General features: G+C 37.8%; 1 protein-coding gene across 1 annotated transcript in view; it reads left to right on the top strand.

Moving 5' to 3' along the window:
* Positions 1-17,627, top strand: part of LOC126457830 (acyl-coenzyme A thioesterase 9, mitochondrial-like) — a 96,292-nt gene extending 78,665 nt beyond the window's left edge. Inside the window, exons 9-11 of the mRNA XM_050094462.1 lie at positions 5,562-5,649; positions 13,991-14,141; positions 17,438-17,627. Of these exons, the coding sequence (XP_049950419.1) occupies positions 5,562-5,649; positions 13,991-14,141; positions 17,438-17,523 (325 nt within the window). The 3' untranslated portion in view covers positions 17,524-17,627. The remainder of the gene's footprint in view (positions 1-5,561; positions 5,650-13,990; positions 14,142-17,437) is intronic.
* Positions 17,628-17,879: the final 252 nt, after the last annotated feature.

Raw genomic sequence — 17,879 nt, 5'->3', positions numbered from 1 at the left:
GTAGAGTGAAAGAATGATACAGCAGAACCCAAGATGTTAGTGTGGCACAATTACAGAGCAAAAGACTGTGTAAGAGAAGAGCAAAGGCAGTGCTTGATTTGTGACGATGTGCACCGGCACACTGTGCCGGTAGCTCTGATGAAAAAAAAATCAGAACTCTTGCTGCAGTTGAAGCAATGTAAAACAAATGTTGTATTCATACTTTTAAAATGATCATTAAAGTGTTAAAATAACATTCTAAGACGTCTAAACTTCAAAACATCCCCTGGAACATTGCAGTGCTGGAACCTCATTTTTTTAAAAATCAAGCACTGAGCAAAGGTATAGGTTAATAAAAGACAAACAGATTGTACAAACTTAATATGTATATACTGTATTAACAACAATCTCTCACTACACTGTTCAATAAAATTCATGATCATTACAGTTAAATTGAAGCAAGTAAATTAATAATAAAGTTGCTACTTCCTGAGTTGTATGAGAAAACTACTATTTACATCCTAGTGGTAGCTTAATATTTACTTGAGTACAGTGGATTTTGTGTGTAGTTGGGTGGATTTTGTGTGTAGTTGGGAACATACACCAGAACTAGTCTTGTCTTATACTATGACTTTGTAGTACATAATTCCGATGAAATTTATTTCTGTTATAAACAACAACAACCACTAAGGGGTTAATGTATAGAGGTTAGTCTAAGAACTATAAGATCCATAAAAAGGCCAGTGCAAGCTGTCTGGTTATCTACTTTACACAGTTACCTTATTACTTACTTCTGCCGTAAATACTTTATTTATTTTAGATGCACTTTCCCAGGAGATAATTCTGTAAGACAACAAGAAGTGAAAACATGCAAAATAGGACAACATTCTTGTGTTTAGGTTAATACAACGTGTGATGCTTCCAAGAAGAGAAAATGAAATTCTTGACTAGTTTTTCTATGTGCTGACTCCATTTTAACATGTTACTCAACCATACCCCAAAGAATTTTACACAGAATATGTCATTTGGTGTGTGACCCACTAATTCTTCTAGTGGTGCTAGTGGGTCATTTCTGTTTGTTTAAATCAGTATATTATGAGTCTTTGTGAGATGAATTACTTAAAAAAGTAACTGAAACCAGCAGTAGGCTTACTGCTGCCTTCATCTGAGCTGTGTCTGGTGAGACTGAGTCGGGAGACTTGATGAGCATGCTTGTATCATCAGCAACCATTATAATTTTTGAACTGTCCTTTAAACTCACTGGAATATTATTTATGTAGATTAAGAACATGAGTGAGCTCAGTATTGATCACTGCAGGAGCCAACATATTATGTTTCCCCATTGTGAGGTTAGTTTCACGTTTGTGACAGTTTGTCAATGTCACAATTTGCTTTGTGTTATGAAAGTAGTACTCCATCCATTGAAGATGGATGTCATTTGTGCTGTAACAGTAATTTTCCAAATTGAATTCTGTGATCCAGACAGTTGAACGTGGCATGGTCACAAAATATACTAACAGGGTCATTTTTCTCATTTAGCTTTGCCAGGGACTCGAAGGAGTGAAATAGGTCTGTAATTAGGGGAGGATTGCTTATCTTCTGCTTTATTGGTGGGTGTTACTACCATGATTTCTGTGTGTCAGGAAATATACTCTGAGTCATTGGTTGATTATAAAGACAGCTTAAGGGTAATCAAAGCAAGCTAGACGGTATTTGAATATTCTGCTAGAAACACTTATCACTGCTAGCTGAATTACTACATTTTGTAATTTCATGAATGTTGCAATCTATTTACATATTCATACATTCATTTAGGTATCATTTCACAATGATACAGAATTTGTCATTGTAATATGAGTACAATGAAAATAATTAGATTCTATGTACGTACACACTAAATATATAAGTATGTTTATGAGGATAGGAGAGGTGGTAGGCCGTGGCATTGCTGAAGCAACAACCCCGGAATTTGCCTTAAGTGTTTTAGGGAAACTACAGAAAACCTAAATCAGGATGGCCAAACAGAGCTTACTCCATCCTCTCAAATATTAAGTCTGTGTTTTAACAACTGCACTACCTCATTCAATCGTCAAGCTCCTTAGGGGTTGTATTTTGGAAACTAATGTCTGTTCATAGTACTTACAAGTAAATTTACAGCACATGTTTATTAATGAGTGCAATATTTGGTTCCACAATGAGGAAATTATCTTTGAATCTGATGGCCAGTGATTGCAATATGTTGTCATTTCTGCTACCGCTATTTTCAAAGGGCTCAATTTCATTTCCAACTGCTTTGACCTTATTCTTGGATGTGTTTAATTTCTCAGTCATAGTGCTTGTGTTTTGGTTTTTTAAATAATTGATTGGAATATTTTACAATGCTGCTGGTAATGGAATTTCCTCTCTTGACTGTGGATTGTCCCCTGAATAAGGTGGACTCTCTCTTCGTAGCAAAAGATATGTAAATCTTAGTAATTATCCATTCCTTGTTCTTGCTTCTATTCAATTTAGCTTTGTTTATTTTAGGAAAAATGAGACTCAAAAGTGCCCTGTGAATATGTTTATGAAAGGGTAAAATTTTTTAGATGTCCATACATTTATTCCCTAATTGTTTTTTTGTGGTTGATAATAAGAGTATGAGGTAATAAGAGTTAGATAAATTGTGAATTTCACAACCACAATACTGTAATTATTACATATTAAATAAAAAATAGAATACTTCATGTAACAATAAGTACAAAATGTACCCACAGAGGATAATGTAGCAAATATTGAGGCAGGTATCCATCAACTTCCACAGCAGTCTGCTGATGTAATTATGATGGAAACAGCTAGGATTTTACTTACATATAAGCCACCTAACAATAATTTGTCACAGTCACAAAGGAAGGCACTGAGAGACATCAACACAGATAGAAACATTATTGTTCTTACTGTAGATACGGGTAATTCCATTGAAGAGTGAGGACTATCATGGAAAGATCAATGATATTTTGGTTCCCTCCAACTACATAAAACTTCAGAAGGATCCTCCTATGAAGATTTTAAAAATAACCAATCGACTGGTGAAAACGTCTTCATTCTCCTTCGATGATAAGAAGCTGCTTTGTAAAACAGAAGAATACCCACCTAGACTTTAGGGATTACCCAAAATGCATAAACCTGAGGTTCCTTTGAGGTCAATTGTCAGCGTAGTAGGCTTTCCCACCCACGAGTTAGCTAGACACCTTATGTTGGTAGGAATGACAGTCATATTAAAAATTCAGCTCATTTCATTGACAAGTTAAGGAAAATGAGTGTTGGCCCAGATATCCTCATTAGTTTTCATATTGTATCGCTATTTACTGTGATTCTGGTAAACGAAGCTGTTTCATGCATAGCGGATATTTTTCCTACCGATATTGTGGCATTATTCCGACACTCCTCATCACAACCTGCTTTCAATATAATAGTGACTTTTATGAACAGATGGATGGAGTGGCTATGGGCAGTCCTCTCAGTCCTGTGGTCGCTAACTTGTTTATGGAGACTTTTGAGCAATGGGCATTGCAGACTGCCAGTAAGAGACCAACCAGATGGTATCGCTGTGTCAATGACACTTTCATTATGTGGACACATGGAGCAGTGGAGATGAATGCCTTCCTGACACATCTAAACAGCATTAATCCGAAAATCAATGTACTGTGTGTCTGTGATTAAACAACGGGGCAGAACAGTGGGCCATATGGTGTATAGAAAGGCCACTGATCTTTATCTGCATAAAGATTCAAACCACCAACATAGACAAAAAAGAACTATAATAAAAACCTTGGTAGACAAGGCGTACAAAATGTGTGAACCTGTTTATTTAAAAGATGAGATTGAACACCTACAGTCGACTTTTGTGAAGAATGGCTATTCTAGCAGAGAGATAGATCAAGCACCTCGCTCTAGGCAGAGAATCAGGAGCAACGATGAACAACAGTTGCCCAACGGCAAGATTTTTCTTCCGCTCATTAGTAAGGTCACAGATCTCATTGGAAAAGTGTTAATCAAGTATAGGCTGGAAACTATTTTCAGACCCACTAGGAAAAATGAAAGAATATTTAAGGTCGGCAAAAGATGCATGACATCCTTTGGCTACACCAGGTTATATAAAACTCCTTGTAGTTGGGGACAGGTTTATATCGGTACCACAAAGAGAAGTGTTAACACCCATCTTGTTGAACATAAGAGGATCTGCCACCTGGGTCACACAGTTAAATCAGCCATAGCAGAACATATTTACCAGGAAGGTAATCATGAGATAAAATGCAGTGAGACAAGTGTCATATCTAAAACCTCATTATTATGTGTGCATTTATTGAGAGGCTATAGAGATTGATAAACACCATAATAATTTTAATAGGAAAGGGGAAGGCGTTAAACTTGATAAAATTTGGATGTCAGCGTTGCACTGGAAGTGTGACAATCGATTACATTTAATTGAGAATGCTGACATTACCAAGACAGTCTCATAGCCAACGCCACTTGCTGGACAGTGGCGCCCTCTGTATTGCCTATCCCTCTGTACTGCCTTTATCATCAATGTTTCCTGAAGTTCTCTCTGCAGTTTGGCACTTTGCGTCAGAGGATGTCTCCCACAGTCGGAAACAAAACGTCCAAGTTTTATACATCGACCACGGCCTATCAGCCCGGAAGTTTTAAGTGAAGACAATCTCGGCTGTGAAAGCCTACATTGTATGACCACAACAATAATTTCCATGTAGTCTACGCATACTAGACGTGGACCAGGAAGGAGTTTTACATACTGGTGAAGGAGTCTATAACAAGTTGCTGGAGGGAATGAGACAGGAAATTGGAAATCCTTAATATTCAAAACTTAAATGAAACCATACTTTATTAAATACTCCTATAATTTATCAGGATATTTTGAATCCATGCAGTCAATTACAGTTACCACAGATTCCCATAATAAGAAATCTTGACTGGCTCATAATAAGAAATCTTGACTGGCTCATAATAAGAAATCTTGACTGGCTCATAATAAGAAATCTTGAAAGGCTCATAGTGTTATGTGAAAATTACATAAATGCTTAGTTTTTGAGTATTTGTGAATAAACATAGCACCTGAGTAGTGTAAGAGGAACAGCAGTGCCATTTATAAAAGTAATTGATTTTTTGCTTACAAGCTATTCTAGAAGTAAGTCCCATAATTATAAATGAGTGTGATTTAGCATTAATTGTATTTTTTTTTTTAGTATATGTTCCATAGGTAGCCTAAAGTGGCTTCTTCTGTCAGTTAACGTATAATTTGACTCATTCCATACACCTGAAGGCTCTCCTTCATGTTGGGATTTATGGATTAATCAGTGAAACATATCCAGTGGCAATTGAATTTCTAGGGATAGAGAACTTTGTGAATGAGAAATTACAACTGTTTGAACAAAATACTATTGTTTAGTTATCTTATGGCTCACAAGAGTTTGAAGGTAGGTCCAATAATTCACAAGTATAAACCACATGCATTCAGAGGATTTCTTTATTTAATTATTTACGTAGTAATAGTACCACCACACAATTATACCACTTCTTTATTTCAGCAAATTTCGCCCCAGATTGTGTCACATAAGTGACATCAGTTTCCACAAGCCAGTTGATGTTGGATCACTTCTTCGAATGAACTCCTTGGTATGTATGTAATTATACAACACTTTAAAAACTTAAATCTAGTTTCTACATTCTTCTTCTTCTTGTTCTTCCTGGCTCTATGGCCCTTGAAGGGCCTCGGCCTGTTCTAGAACGTCATTCCATTCGTCCCTGTCCAGTGTCTTGTGGCTCCATCCTCTGACACCAATAATTTGTAAGTCTTCTTGCATGTCATCCAAGATCAAAGCCTTGCAAGAAACCTATGCAAGATTGCAGAAGGCTAATGATGTGTACACCATTCAGTGCCCCACATATTGTCTATCATACAACCACTACATTGGCTGCTAATGGCAAGCAGGGGGTGAGACTGGAGGTATCCAATGATGAGCACAGCATGAGGCTACAGTGCATAGTTGAACTGCTTAGTTGACGAGTGACTCACAACAGTGCTGCAGGACTAGTGGTGTTAATCCAAAGCAGAACAATGGCAACTGTAAATAAAACAAACATTGCATTATATCTACAACAACAGTTGCCGAAGGTGACATTTCGTCAGAGAGGAATCCAAGAAATTTTGCAGAGTGAGAAAGAAGTGGCAGATGAAATATTAGTGTTTCACATTGAGGCAGTGGAATGTGTGGTGTCATATACACTTGACTGTGCAGACAATGTAAATGAGGAGTACAATGACGATGATACATGCTTAAAAACTGAAAGTTATACTGAAACAGGTGTTGAGTCATGTAGTTCATCATCCTTGTCAGACAGCGAGTCACAAATCCCATCTCCAGTGAAACATAGTAAAGGACCATTGTTATCCGAGGAATACCAAACATAATTACGTGCATAGAAGGTCATCTGCAGCACAGTAAAAAAAAATTTTACAAACATATTTCGAATAAGTTCACAGCAGTATGACCGTGCAGTGCATAAAAAGAACTATGTGTATTCAAGGAAGGACAAGGTGCACTTGTTACAAAATCTGGTGTTTGCGTGTTTCAAGGATTCGTGGTACAGTTGACAGGATGTGCTTCATAGCCACAGACTATGTCACACACACCAAATTGCACATGGTATAGATTATAGTGATTTCAAGAAAAGCAGTGGATGGTTAAATAACTTCAAACAATGCAACAAAATTTGAAGACATAAGATAACGAAATTCCAAACAAAGCGTCAACTTGATGATGCATAGCAAACTGCGAAATCGGCCTGAACATTTGTAGGTGAGGTAAACAAACTTATCCCATCATTCAGTAACGAATTTGTTTTCAACTCCAACTAATCAGGATTTGAAGAGGAAATACAGATGAAAGGAACACTGGAAATTAGAGGTACTAAGAAGTTGTATCAAGATCAGCTAACATCAGTGCCTTAATGCATTCATGTACAACTATGTCAGCTGTTCGTCTGGGTGGTAAATTGGCTGAAAAGTTATTTATTGTGCTGTGAGAAGTTGGAGGTACTCTGTCCCCTACTGTTCTTATCATGTGCGAGATCTTGCAAGAGCAGTAGGGAATATTTACATCACAGCAAGGAAGAGTGGTGAAATGGGCTTAAGAGAACTACAACTATGGTATGAGCACTGCTTTTGGTCAATAGCCATTCAAAATAACTTGCTTTTGCTTGATTCCTGGTCTGTTTATTAACTCCTTTAGAGCACACTATGCCCCCTAAAAAGTGTGTGACACTATAATTCATACCACCTATGGACAAACTCGGCATCTGGATGTTATTTTTTCCCATGCTCATAAAACATATTATTGCCCTATCCACAGCTACAAATTGAAGGATAGCCAATTTCACAATAAGTTCCACAAGAGGCTGTTTCACATTCAGGTGAAAGCCATCACATTCCATCAGTTCTCATCACCCCATTACGCCAATATGATCCTATATGCAACCGTTAAGATTGGATACCTAGCTGAATGTCCTGCATGGTTTGGAACTCCTAAGCCTTCAATCTTGATGGTGCGAATCTTTGTGATAACTGTGGATGTCGATGTGCCACTTTATTTCCATACTATTAACAATCTGGGCCCCCCCATGAACCATGGACCTTGCCGTTGGTGGGGAGGCTTGCGTGCCTCAGCGATACAGATAGCCGTACCGTAGGTGCAACCACAACGGAGGGGTATCTGTTGAGAGGCCAGACAAACGTGTGGTTCCTGAAGAGGGGCAGCAGCCTTTTCAGTAGTTGCAAGGGCAACAGTCTGGATGATTGACTGATCTGGCCTTGTAACAATAACCAAAACGGCCTTGCTGTGCTGGTACTGCGAACAGCTGAAAGCAAGGGGAAACTACAGCCGTAATTTTTCCCGAGGGCATGCAGCTTTACTGTATGATTAAATGATGATGGCGTCCTCTTGGGTAAAATATTCCGGAGGTAAAATAGTCCCCCATTCGGATCTCCGGGTGGGGACTACTCAAGAGGATGTCGTTATCAGGAGAAAGAAAACTGGCGTTCTACGGATCGGAGTGTGGAATGTCAGATCCCTTAATCGGGCAGGTAGGTTAGAAAATTTAAAAAGGGAAATGGATAGGTTGAAGTTAGATATAGTGGGAATTAGTGAAGTTCGGTGGCAGGAGGAACAAGACTTCTGGTCAGGTGACTACAGGGTTATAAACACAAAATCAAATAGGGGTAATGCAGGAGTAGGTTTAATAATGAATAGGAAAATAGGAATGCAGGTAAGCTACTACAAACAGCATATTGAACGCATTATTGTGGCCAAGATAGATACGAAGCCCACACCTACTACAGTAGTACAAGTTTATATGCCAACTGGCTCTGCAGATGACGAAGAAATTGAAGAAATGTATGATGAAATAAAAGAAATTATTCAGATTGTGAAGGGAGACGAAAATTTAATAGTCATGGGTGACTGGAATTCGAGTGTAGGAAAAGGGAGAGAAGGAAACATAGTAGGTGAATATGGATTGGGGCTAAGAAATGAAAGAGGAAGCCGCCTGGTAGAATTTTGCACAGAGCACAACATAATCATAACCAACACTTGGTTTAAGAATCATGAAAGAAGGTTGTATACATGGAAGAACCCTGGAGATACTAAAAGGTATCAGATAGATTATATAATGGTAAGACAGAGATTTAGGAACCAGGTTTTAAATTGTAAGACATTTCCAGGGTCAGATGTGTATTCTGACCACAATCTATTGGTTATGACCTGTAGATTAAAACTGAAGAAACTGCAAAAAGGTGGGAATTTAAGGAGATGGGACCTGGATAAACTGAAAGAACCAGAGGTTGTACAGAGTTTCAGGGAGAGCATAAGGGAACAATTGACAGGAATGGGGGAAAGAAATACAGTAGAAGAAGAATGGGTAGCTTTGAGGGATGAAGTAGCAAAGGCAGCAGAGGATCAAGTAGGTAAAAAGATGAGGGCTAGTAGAAATCCTTGGGTAACAGAAGAAATATTGAATTTAATTGATGAAAGGAGAAAATATAAAAATGCAGTAAATGAAGCAGGCGAAAAGGAATACAAACGTCTCAAAAATGAGATCGACAGGAAGTGCAAAATGGCTAAGCAGGGATGGCTAGAGGACAAATGCAAGGATGTAGAGGCCTATCTCACTAGGGGTAAGATAGATACTGCCCACAGGAAAATTAAAGAGACCTTTGGAGATAAGAGAACGACTTATATGAATATCAAGAGCTCAGATGGAAACCCAGTTCTAAGCAAAGAAGGGAAAGCAGAAAGGTGGAAGGAGTATATAGAGGGTCTATACAAGGGTGATGTACTTGAGGACAATATTATGGAAATGGAAGAGGATGTAGATGAAGATGAAATGGGAGATATGATACTGCGTGAAGAGTTTGACAGAGCACTGAAAGACCTGAGTCGAAACAAGGCCCCCGGAGTAGACAACATTCCATTGGAACTACTGACGGCCTTGGGAGAGCCAGTCCTGACAAAACTCTACCATCTGGTGAGCAAGATGTATGAAACAGGCGAAATACCTTCAGACTTCAAGAAGAATATAATAATTCCAATCCCAAAGAAAGCAGGTGTTGACAGATGTGAAAACTACCGAACTATCAGTTTAATAAGTCACAGCTGCAAAATACTAACACGAATTCTTTACAGACGAATGGAAAAACTAGTAGAAGCCAACCTCGGAGAAGATCAGTAAGGATTCCGTAGAAACGCTGGAACACGTGAGACAATACTGACCTTACGATTTATCTTAGAAGAAAGATTAAGGAAAGGCAAACCTACGTTTCTAGCATTTGTAGACTTAGAGAAAGCTTTTGACAATGTTGACTGGAATACTCTCTTTCAAATTCTAAAGGTGGCAGGGGTAAAATACAGGGAGCAAAAGGCTATTTACAATTTGTACAGAAACCAGATGGCAGTTATAAGAGTCGAGGGACATGAAAGAGAAGCAGTGGTTGGGAAGGGAGTGAGACATGGTTGTAACCTCTCCCCGATGTTATTCAATCTGTATATTGAGCAAGCAGTAAAGGAAACAAAAGAAAAATTCAGAGTAGGTATTAAAATTCATGGAGAAGAAATAAAAACTTTGATGTTCGCCGATGACATTGTAATTCTGTCAGAGACAGCAAAGGACTTGGAAGAGCAGTTGAATGGAATGGACAGTGTCTTGAAAGGAGGATATAAGATGAACATCAACAAAAGCAAAACGAGGATAATGGAATGTAGTCTAATTAAGTCGGGTGATGCTGAGGGAATTAGATTAGGAAATAAGGCACTTAAAGTAGTAAAGGAGTTTTGCTATTTGGGGAGCAAAATAACTGATGATGGTCAAAGTAGAGAGGATATAAAATGTAGGCAAGGAAAGCGTTTCTGAAGAAGAGAAATTTGTTAACATCCAGTATTGATTTAAGTGTCAGGAAGTCATTTCTGAAAGTATTCGTATGGAGTGTAGCCATGTATGGAAGTGAAACATGGACGATAAATAGTTTGGACAAGAAGAGAATAGAAGCTTTCGAAATGTGGTGCTACAGAAGAATGCTGAAGATTAGATGGGTAGATCACATAACTAATGAGGAAGTATTGAATAGGATTGGGGAGAAGAGAAGTTTGTGGCACAACTTGACCAGAAGAAGGGATCGGTTGGTAGGACATGTTCTGAGGCATCAAGGGATCACCAATTAGTATTGGAGGGCAGCGTGGAGGATAAAAATCGTAGAGGGAGACCAAGAGATGAATACACTTAGCATATTCAGAAGGATGTAGGTTGCAGTAGGTACTGGGAGATGAAAAAGCTTGCACAGGCTAGAGTAGCATGGAGAGCTGCATCAAACCAGTCTCAGGACTGAAGACCACAACAACAACAACAACAATCTGGGATGTTGCCAGTACTCCCAGATAGGCAAATTCACTAACAGATTCAGTTTGCACCTAGTCAATTTCTAACATTGCATTTAGTTCTGGCCATATTATTTGTATGTATTTGGTTTTATTGATACTGTGCCGATGCCAGTGATTCTGTTCTTGCAATAATATCGACATCATCTGCATGGGTCAGAACTTACGCCATTCTATTGTATATTGCACCTGTTGTGTTGATTTGAGCTGTCCTTATTACCTTATCTAGTGACATGTTGAAAAGCACATGTGAAAGTGCATCCTTTTGCCTAAGTCCACAGTTAGTTTCAAAATTTTGGTGTTAAATTTCCTTGTATCCATACTCTATATACAGATTTTCTCTTAGTCAGACTTACGAGGCATATTACATGTTATGGTGTGCCCAATTCGTTCATGGCTTCAATAAGTTTATTTCTTCTTATGGATTCATATCTGCTTTAAATTCAATGTATGTATGATGTGTTTCTATATTGTATTCCCTTTTTTTTCTGATATCTCCCAGCTGCTTTTTCTGCAAAAGGTTTTTTCATTGATACAAAGTAGAGAGGAAAATATTTTATGTATTGTGTTCAACAATGTAGTTCCCCTACAGTTCATACATTCCAGGATGTCCCCTTTCTTATGTATAGCACATATTATGCCGATATTCCAATCATATGGGATGACTTTTTGCGTCCCTATATCTGAGATCTGGGCATGCATGTATCTAACTAGATGTTCTCCATTTAATAAGTTCAGCTGGCATGTTGTCACTGCCAGGTGACTGATTGTTGGCTAATTTCTTTAATGGTAGCCAAATCTCTTGAATCAAGGGCATCCCATTTTCCTCTTCTTCCATTTCTTGGTCTTCAGTTAGTTCCAGTGCTTCCGCATTCCCCAAGTATAATAATTCTTTAAAGTATTCTGCCCAACAATGTAACACTCCTTCCTGTGATGCTATAATTTACCTTTTTCCCCCTATACTGCTGTTGTTTCTGGATGGAATTCCTTTCTAAGGTTATTGAGTTTAGTAAGTGTTTCAATGACCTGCAAGTGTCTTAACTCCTCACACTATTCATCATACAATTCATTCCTTCTGGTCTATTGTTCCATACCAATCACTCCCTCTGCAGCACCCTGTATTTAATTTCTGGTTGCATTCCACTGCTCTTATACGTTTTGACTATAGTTGTGCACAATTCCTGTCAATCTATTTTCCTAATTAAAAGCTAGGTGTTCAGCCTTCCTTAGGTCCTCATGTTCTGAGATATTATACTGATTTCATCTTTCTCCTTTAACTTTATGTGCATTTGACATGCTGTCTCTGATTTTTGCAATGAGGAGGTAATGATCAATGTCCATATTAAGCACATATGAAACTATGGCAGTCTGGCACATCAGAGCAATGCCTGGTAGCTATTAATATATGATCAGTTAGGTTCCATGTATTGTTGTCTGGTGACACTCAGATCATTTTATGTATATTCTTATGCTGGACCCACATGCTAGAAACTGTTAAGTAAAATTTATCAGGCAGAGTCCATTGTCATTACTCTCTTTATTGAGGCTGTATTTCCCCAGCGGTAGGGGAAAAGACCTGCTCCTACCGTCCAGTAGCATTAATATCTCCTATCACCATTTTTATATCACTTTTTGGAAACTGTTGATAAGCTTGCTCCAGCTCCTCATAGAAGGTCTCCTCTTCTGCTGTCTTCTACTCAGTAGGAGCATGTGCATTTAGGATACTGTAGTTAAAGAATTTCTCTTTAATTACATGTAATATATCCTTGGACGTATTGCTTTAAATCCTATCACTAGTTGTACAGTACTATGACTGACTCTAAATCTCACACCAAAAATGCGTTCACTATTGTGGCCTCTGTAGTACATAGTACACTACTGTCTTTGGAAGGTTCACTGTCCAGTCCATCTTATCTCTTGCAAGCTCATGATACCCACCTTGTATGTTTCCACTATTTAGGCTTCCAAGGGTTCCAGTTCCATATAATACCAGTATGTTCCATGATCCAATTATCATGTTCTTGTTACTTTTCCATGTCTTTGCCTTGGGGCCTGTCTAGCAGTATTTTGTGGGATATCATAATAAGACTTTATTCTGGGTGTGGGTTATCTGTCCATAGTCCAACCCCCTGTACTTCAGAGAACCATTACTCCTACCCCCATCTGTTCTGAATCTGTTTCCCACTGGGGTTGGCGACACAATCTTCGACAGGGTTGCTCACGTTCCTACCAATTTAGGAAATTTCTTTGTTTGGTGTTTAGCTGAAGTCACAGAAAGGTATTTTAATTCACATTTGCTTATTAGAATGAGCAGACATAAGATTTAAGGCTTATAGTAGCTATCTGATAATGTGTTCTACTGGCACTTGATTTAACAGTTAATGTTTATGAAATTGACAGTTCTCTGACACTGCTGATTTGCTACAACTGTATATTACTGTTGTGATATTTTATTACTTCTTGCTTTCATTTAAGTGCAGTGAAACATCCTTGTTATTATATGGAACAATGAAAGTTCTCTGCTATCCAACTTTTGGACACATACTAGTTGTCACTTAAGGCATTTCCTGAAGTTTTTATGGTTGTTGTCCATCATCATTTTTTCTTATATTAAATATGCATAAAACACAGTTGTTTTACTAATTGTCATATATTTGTATCAGTAACTAAATATTATTTTAATAGTGATTCTTCTCTCACACTGAAACTGTGGTTCAACAATTTTGACAGGATAATGCAATGAAATCAGTGCTGAAACTTGTTTGCTCCATTGTTTTCTCTTGATGTATTGAAGAAGGACAAATTTAAAGGTATTCAGGGTTTTCAGAAAATGTTGCTCTATATTAAAATACACAGATTGTACATAGTATAGTTCACATCCCTTTTTCTCCCATCCCATAATGCTCTCCCTTTCTCTCCTCCCTCCCTCCCCCTCCGACCTTGCTTTCATCTTCATCTAATTTATGCTTTTATTTTCGTCTAATTTATGTACCACATTATTGTACCAAAATAAAAATAAATCATTCTTCCAGGTTACATATACAGAATGCAATTATGTGCAGATAACAGTTTATGCAGAAGTGTTTGACCCTCGTGGAGGGCAGCAAAATACAACTAATGTGTTTCATTACACGTATGAAATGCCTGAAGAAGTGCCACAGATAATTCCAAAATCCTATCAGGGTAAGTATTCTCACTATAAAAGGACTACTGGATACGTCTAATTTGGACATTTATAAATCCAGTCGGACACAGATAACTTCCATTGTCTTTTACTCGTATAGGCTTATTTTGTAATCATTAATTAAAGTGCATTCATGGAATGGGGAAGGGCAGAAGAATAGGAAAATGGCTTCATCAATAGGAAGAAGTGGTCATTGTTACACTGTTAGATAGTACAAGAAGCGTTTGAAAAGTCCATGCAAAAATAAAAACTACGTACGTGTTTGAGGTAAACCTTTTTTATTTTTTGACATAGTCTCCTTTTAGACTTACACACTTCGTCCAACACTGTACTAATTTTTTGATCCCTTCCGAATAATAGGAATTGTCCAAGTCTGCAAAATAGCTATTAGTTAGTGCAATCACCTCCTCGTTTGAATAAAATCTTTGTCCCGCCAGCCATTTCTTCAAATTGGGGAACAAATAATAGTCCGAGGGAGCCAAGTCTGGAGAACAGGGGGGATGTGAAACGAGTAGGAATTCTATTCCTATTTCCAATAATTTTGCGACCACAACTGCTGAGGTCTTTATGATGTATTGTCGTGATGGAAAAGGACTTTTTTGTGGTCTAATCACCAGCGTTATTCTTGCAGGTCATTTTTCAAACTGTCCAGTAATGATGAATAATATGCACCTGTAATAGTTTTACCCTTTTCCAGATAGTCAAGGAGGATTATCCCTTGCGAATCCCAAAAGACAATCGCCATAACCTTTCCGGCCAAAGGAATGGTTTCCCCTTTTTTGGTGCAGATTTTCCCTTGGTAACCCATTGTTTAGATTGTTGTTTGGTCTCAGGAGTATAGTAATGTATCCATGTTTCATCCACAGTGACAAAACGATGCTTAAAGTCCTGCAGATTCTTCCTGAATAGCTGCAAACCACCCTTGCAGCACTTCACACAATTCCATTTTTGGTCAAGCTTGAGCAGTCGCAGAACCCATCTTGCGGATAGCTTTCTCATGTCCAAATGTTTATGCAAAATATTATGTACCTGTTTATTCGAGATGCCCACAGCCCTATCAGTCTCACGCACCTTAACTCTTCTGTCATCCATCACCATATCATGGATTTTATCAATGATTTCTGGAGTCGTAACCTCCACAGGGTGTCCAGAACGTTCAGCATCACTTGTGCCCATATGGCCAATCCAAAAATTTTGAAACCACTTATAAACTGTTCTAACTGAAGGTGCAGAGTCACCATAATGTTTATCAAGCTTCTCTTTAGTCTCCTGAGGCGTTTTGCCTCTCATAAAGTAATGTTTAATCACCACACGAAATTCTCTTTCGTCCATTTTTTGACAATCACTCGACTTCCTTGATTTACACGAATGCAAACACAAAGAAATAGACCAATATGGCTGAAACTTGGTGTGCGTTCTTTCCAAAGATGCTACTAACTAAACATGACCTCGATACATGCTGGTGGTGCCATCTCTCGGACTTTGCACGGACTTTTCAAACGCCTCTCGTATATTATTAATTACAATACATAAAGGGGCATTACTTACCATGCCATAATGAAATGATACACAATGTAATGCACGTAAATATAATGCAAGGAAAATATAAAAAAGACAAATAACAATAATATTAATTAGGACAGATTGCTACCCACCATGTAGCAGTGGTGTTGAACAGCAGAGATGCACATTCAGAAGTGACTGTTCGATACTATTAGCTATCATACAGTCCTTCATCAAAGGTAAACACACACACACAGCCATTCTGACAGCATTGAGTGGCAACCTCACCTAGAATAGAATAGGATACTCTCAAATGGACAAACATATACCTCTAAAAGAAGCTAAGTAGAAAGCGAAAGATGATACGAATATGACTGGAGCTTAAAATCAAACAAGTAACAACAAAATACTATGCCCAAAAAAAGTTAAGTGCAGTAGAAAGGTTACAAGAAAGTTAAATTAGACATGTGTTAAGTTATGCAATTGCTTTGCTTTCCGCCCTGTTAATGTTCTGGTTGTAATTTTTCGTTTGCTGCTTGTTTTCACACCTTTCTGTGTCCTTAGCAGCAATTTCTCACCTAACCCCGCAGTCTCTACTCAGTAAAGTAACACAGTTCATTCATATACTTACGTGCCTACTTTTGAAGGCAACAACATGGGACATGATAGTCATGATAATGCTTTTGTTCATTAAAAAATATTTTTTGTGTTTAAGAGGTATTTCTTGTAGGTTATGATGTATGCCATTCATTCAAGAGGTGCATAATTAAGCTGGGAAACCCTACATTTTTTCACTCTTCAGAAGCTGAAGAAAGCTTCAAGGGTATTTAGTAATTTTATATCCATTAGATTAACCATTTACAGAAAGACATATAAAGTAACCAAAAGTTTTATTTTTGCAAATAATACTGCACCATAATTTTTTATTTATTAGGTTATTTCATAACATGCTTCGGATACAGCCATAATCAGACCTAGTAATAAAAAACAAAAGAATGTAAGAAATATTATGTGTATGCCAGCAAATCAACAACTGTCAAATTTATGCTTTTTGAGCCAAGTTGGTTGCTGATACCTTGCCTTGGCATAAGATTTACTGAACTTTTGTTTCAGAAGTTCTAAGTTTGGTGGGTGATATTTTTATTGCTGCTGACTTTCGTTTTTAACTATAGGGTCTGATGACGGTAGTAGGTGAAACATGTTAGAAAAATGTAATTTTTTAAAAAACCATTGCGAGATCTAAACAGTGTTATTTGTAAAAGTTCACAATGATTGCAGATTCATTCTAGGAATGTATTTTCTTTGTTGATAATCAAAGTACACTTGATATGAAAGTTACTTCACATGCCTTCAGATGTGTTCTTATAGGGTGCCTTGGAATTTGAAAGAAAAAGAAGCATCTGTGTTGCCAGTTGTGATGTCAACTAAAATATAACAATTATATAATTTTGTGAAAGATTTACATTTTATGTAGTTAGTTGAAGCCAAGAGATGACATAGAAAAAGTAGAATTGAAATGTTTGTGTGCAGCCAATTTCTTGTGAAGGGGCAAGGATCGATGAATACTAATGATGCAATACATTGAAATACTATAGTATCAGTGCCCTCCATACTAGTACTTAGCAGCTTTATTAACTTTCTGAGGCTTGTTTTTAATTTGAACTTCACTACAGGTGTTGATGTTCTTTCTTCAATATTTACAGTCAGTTTTGAATTTAAAACAACATGTAGTTTAATAGTACTTACCTGAAATCATGCATTTTATGAGATTTGTGCATTATTTTTGTTTCAGAGGCAATGATGTACCTGGATGGCAGACGACATTTTCAGCATGTGATGGGTCTTTCTGACAATACACATAGTTCAACAGCCACATAAACTTGCTTTGGTCATCTTATTTGCTAAATTATTCATTCATTAAAGTGCTCTCTCTCTCTCTCTCTCTCTCTCTCTCTCTCTCTCTCTCTCCCTCCCTCCCTCCCCTCCCCTCCCCTCCCCTCCCCTCCCCTCCCCTCCCCTACCCCTACCCCTACCCCTACCCCTCCCCCTCTCCCTCTCCCTCTCTCTCCACACACAAAATGTACTTAATGCCAATGTGGACTATGTGTCAGATTAACCTCCCTAATAGTTTTTGTGCTGTAACATCATGTTGGCATCTCTGTCAGTATTACTTAATGAAGGTAACATAAAATTTTGAAAATTTTGTTAAGTGTCTGGGAATATTGATGTAAATA

The sequence above is a fragment of the Schistocerca serialis genome, chromosome 2 (genome assembly GCF_023864345.2).
Source record: "Schistocerca serialis cubense isolate TAMUIC-IGC-003099 chromosome 2, iqSchSeri2.2, whole genome shotgun sequence".
NCBI classification, from domain to species: domain Eukaryota; kingdom Metazoa; phylum Arthropoda; class Insecta; order Orthoptera; family Acrididae; genus Schistocerca; species Schistocerca serialis.
This window is presented reverse-complemented; position numbering and strand designations above follow the sequence as displayed.